At 44.7% G+C, this 5,000-nt stretch overlaps 1 protein-coding gene across 2 annotated transcripts in view; it reads left to right on the plus strand.

The window, feature by feature from the left end:
* LOC106806365 overlaps positions 1-5,000 on the plus strand; it is a 138,178-nt gene that overhangs the window by 93,962 nt on the left and 39,216 nt on the right. For both annotated transcript variants that reach the window (XM_014808278.1, XM_014808277.1), the window contains exon 2: positions 4,621-4,765. In XM_014808278.1, coding sequence (XP_014663764.1) covers positions 4,621-4,765 — 145 coding nt within the window. The remainder of the gene's footprint in view (positions 1-4,620; positions 4,766-5,000) is intronic.

Raw genomic sequence — 5,000 nt, forward strand, 5'->3', positions numbered from 1 at the left:
GGGCGGTTTTTAAATAATAATAATAATGTCAAAACGAAGAGTCAGGCATCGGTTTGGTCACGATTTGGGTGTTTAGGATAGGAACGTTGTAATGAGATTCTAACGGTAGTCATAGAATGGATAAGCATTCCCTTGTGTGGTGGATAAAAAATAGTTCAGGCCCAAACCCCTGTAAAAAAGAACGCCAAAAAAAAACACCGGTTGAGTGTGTATAAGGCAGGCAAGATCGCCCGTCGTCTGGAAACGTGGACGGTGCAGCTGCTTATATGTCCTCCGTGACTTATGGACACTAAATCCTTACCCACTGTGAGTTGAGTAAAAGAAAAATTGTAAGCCGTTTTTGAGTGCTCCGTTACCCGGTATCCAACGGAAAACCCCTAGCATAGTCGATCCTTGTTTATAAGAAGCAGAGCCGTTCAAGGTTGTCTGCCCGGCCGCAGAATAGGAGTATATCGCGTGCGGATCACTAGACTGGGAAAGAAAGAAAACTATCCGGGTGAAAATACAACGACCGATTTAGTTGGTCATAACAACGCGTTTTTCACCACCAATTACGAAGGAATACATGCGGATATAAGACAACTGACAGAGAACCAGTGGAACGCAGTCCTCGATTGTGACGTGATGCTCCCTTGATTATCTCATACTTCTCTCGGAAGTCCTCGCTCGTTTTGGGTGCCGCGACTTGCTGGGTGCGTTTATTGTGTCTGTAGAGCAACTCTCGTTTGAACTCCCCGAGACCGAATATAGGATATTTATCGTCTGTCGTGTTGTGACGTTGGACGCACTCAACCCGATGGGACGGCGAGCGGCCCGGGTGAGAGTGAGAGTGAAGCCTATGAGGCGGTAAGGATGTGGTCCACTAGGGCAGAAGACCTACTTGGCAGGCCGTGCGGCGTTATAAGCGCCTCCGTATGTCGACAACGCCTAGAAGTGAGTTCCGACTGCGTCTGTCCGTCGCGAATAGCACACGCCCAGCGCCGTTCACAGTGTATATCAGTTCATCACGTCTTGATCATCATGGATTCACCACCGCTCTGTCCTGCCTGCCTCTACCACTCCACTCACAAAAGCTGGCCTAATGCAAAAGGCGATGCAAAAAACGAGGTAAATAAAAATTCGAGAACACACGCACGGCAATTATAGACACCTCAGAATAAAGACTACGAACCTCGCGCGCGCCCACACGGCACGACACATTGCACACACACACATGCCATACGCGCACAGACGCGCACAGCGCACACACACGCAACACACCACACAAGCGCACAGCACACGGCACGCACGACGCAACGATCACGCACGCACGCACACGCACACACAACAAATCACCACACAAACCACACACACACACACAGCACACACAACACACACACCACACACACACCACACCACACACACGCTTCAGGTACGCACGGCGACGCGCTCGCACGCGCGGCACACACACCCAGAAGAAACCCTGCTTAGTGACACAACCACACAGCGCAGACTTATACACACCAAACACAGCACCAACCTATACACACACACACAACAACACGCCACACACACACACACACCACACTAACACAGCACACACACACACACACACACACAACACAAATCGTCTGCGAAAGATTTGAAAAAAAAATTACGTTTGCTGTACACATATCTGACTTACTGATTGGGAACCATCTCAAGCCACGTATATACCTACTACATACGTTGTGATGATAACTGGATTTAACCGCGCATATATAGACTGCTGGTGTTTTATATGTGTATATATTATATATATATATATATATATATATATATAGTATATATATATATATATATCATAAAAGTATGCTGGTTTGTCGGGCCAGTCCTGGGGATAGTCATCGTGAATTTACATCGACGAACCCCAAAAATATAGCCCTCCGTTCGTGCGCGGCAAAAGATTTCAAATCTCGCACGCAGTTCTTGGCCAATACAGTCGATGTCTTGTGAAGTGGAAATATGGGTCGTAATGGCAATGACGCTTGCGTCTTCCCCTCTTATATATATATATATATATGCATTATATTATCATATATATATATTATACATTATATATAAATATAATATAAATATATATATATATACAATCCTCCTATAAAATATAATAAATAAGTATAAAGCCCCAATAATGGTACATATTAATATAATAATATATATATAAAGGCGCCTGTGGGATGTGGCTGAGCCTGAGCAGAGTGCAAGTCATTACCTTTCTACATCCCCCTCAACTGCTAACTCGCCCCGCGTACCGCCACGGCGCTGATCCGCACACAATCCAACGCCCTATATATTATCTAACATACGTATATATATATATACTTTGATTATAAATTACATAGTATAAGATTTATTATATATATATATGTATATATATACCCTAACTACACTAATTAATATATATATATATATATAAGTACTATAAGATGAAGACGCCACCGCAACGTGCATTGCATTACGACCCATTTTCAGTTCACAACTCCGACTTGATTGCCAGAAGCTGGTCAGATTGAATCTTTGGCCGGCGGCAAGAACCGAGGGCCTATATTTTGTGGGGTTGTGTAAATTCACGATGACTATCCAGGACGGCCCGACAAACACGCAGCATATTATTTACTTTGTATATATATATATATACTATAATATAGTATATATATATATACCGCTAATGATATCACATATAAAGAACACCAGCAGTCTATATATGTGCGGGCTGGTTAAATCAGTTTATCATCACACGTATGTAGTAGGTAATCGATAACGGTGGCTTGAGGATGGTCTCCCCAATAAGTAAGTGCAGATGCATGTGTCAGCAAACGTAAATTTTTTTTTCAAATCTTTTCTTTTTGGCAGTAGATTTGTGTGTGTGTGTGTGTGTGTGTGTGTGTGTGTGTGATGTGTGTGTGTGTGTGTCGTGTGTGTGTGTGTGCTGTTATATGTGTGTGTGCTGTTTTGGTGTGTGGTGTGTTTGTTGTCTTGTGTGTGTGGCGTGCGTGCGTGCGTGCGTGGTGCCGTGTGTGTGTGTGTGTGTGTGTGTGTGTGTGTGTGTGTGTGTGTGGTGTGTGGTTGCTGTGTGTTTGTAGTTGTGTGTGCGTGGCGTGTGAGTGACACACATATATATATATATATAATATGCTGGTGTTTGTCGGGCCGTCCTGGTGATAGTCATCGTGAATTTACACAACCCCAAAATATAGCCCTCGGTTCGTGCCGCGGCAAAGATTTCAATCTGACCAGTTCTGCAATCAATCGAGTTTGTGAAGTGAAAATGGGTCGTAATGCAATGACGTTGCGTCTTCATCTTATATATATATATAGGCGTTGGATGTGGGCGCACAGCGCGCGGGGATTAGAAAGTTATATTGATGCACTGGCGGTTGCCATTGGCTTTCGAGATTGAGTTCGTAGTTTTATTTCATTGTCTCGAATTTATTACTCGTTTTGCCGCTGCATTAAGCCAGTGAGAGTGGTTATATGCGAGCAGACAGAGCGATTAATGAATGTCGCTCGCTACAAATGGAGGGAGGGGGGAATCTCTCATGAAGCGGAAAGGAGATTTTAAACGAGATCGATGTATTCCGAATTTTCTGAACGCTTCTCTAAAACAGGAACTAGTAGGTTTTCTGAACGGAATGAGTCAATTTTTTCCACTCAAGGTAGATGGCAGTCAGTATAAGTGACCTCTACCGGTTCTACGGTCTTTCTTTTACAGTTTGCGGTTTTACGGTTTCTTTTACAGGTCCTTCTTTCCGCTAACTCGAATGGCAACATCCCACCAGTAGCACTCCTAGATGTCCAATAACTACTACCTATAGACTTGCATCACTACCGATCTCCAGGTCCCTTCCCCCTCCTCATCTACGGAGTTGTAAAGATATTCAGTAGTTTTCTTGTGTTAGTGTCTTGAACACGCACAGTCTGTGTGACCCGTGTAGTCAGACGTCCGCCTACCATGTGCCAAGTATATAGGTCGACCCACGGGTCTGCGGATGGCCCTCTACCTGCTCTGTAGTTCTCCGGTCTCTACAGGTCACTCTTCCTGTCTCTACAACCATCCAGCGTCCCTCCATACGCCCCTCTAATGCTTCTACAACTCCTACCGCCTGTCTCTACAACCATCCAGCGTCCCTCCATACGCCCCTCTAATGCTTCTACAACTCCTACCGCCGCCCATGGCTCTCAGTCTGTATTCTCTCCCACCCGGGTCTGCGTGATTTGAGAAGACTAGCAAGACGAGTGGGATTACTCCATGTAGGGGACACCATGCATTACGGACAGCATATGTCTATGAGGGCTTAACACACGCACGCACCCGCGTTCACAAACATATATTAATCACTTTCTCAATTACAAAGCCATGGATTCTATATGATATCAAGAGCTAATAATACAATATATTATCAAAACTCCAAGAGCTGTGTTATTAGCTCTTGATAATATCCGTCAATGCGGAACGCCTCTATATTAAACACCTTCTCTACGTACACAACCATGATTTACGATAGCTGTCTGTCTCTGTGTAAACGCCTCTATAATATATTAGACGCTATCGATGCCACCACCTCCTACTTACCTTGCTCCTGCTTTGCTATCTTGCAGAGATTCTGGCTGCGGCGCTACGTGTCGGTGATGTCGCTCAAGGACAGCAGTAAGAAGCAGCTGTTCTACTCATCCGATGCGCTCTACCGCAGCAAGTCGTTCGGGGGATTCCTCAACAGCTACCCCAGCTCCACCTACATCGCAGGTAAGTTGTAGATAGATGGCAGCAGGTGCGATCATCTTACGTTAGCACAGATCCCGCTGTATTCATCCCGTCCATCCAGATGTCCTGCTGTTTTATGCACACCATCTCGGGTGATGTGTTTTCACTAAGCAATCCCAACAACTTCACATTTTAATCGTCAGTAAGTTGATCAGGTAACCTATATAGACTGGCAGAGTTCTATCCATCTACCTAGATTCATCTATTACTCTAACCT

Source organism: Priapulus caudatus, unplaced genomic scaffold, assembly GCF_000485595.1.
Source record: "Priapulus caudatus unplaced genomic scaffold, Priapulus_caudatus-5.0.1 Scaffold156, whole genome shotgun sequence".
Classification (NCBI taxonomy): domain Eukaryota; kingdom Metazoa; phylum Priapulida; class Priapulimorpha; order Priapulimorphida; family Priapulidae; genus Priapulus; species Priapulus caudatus.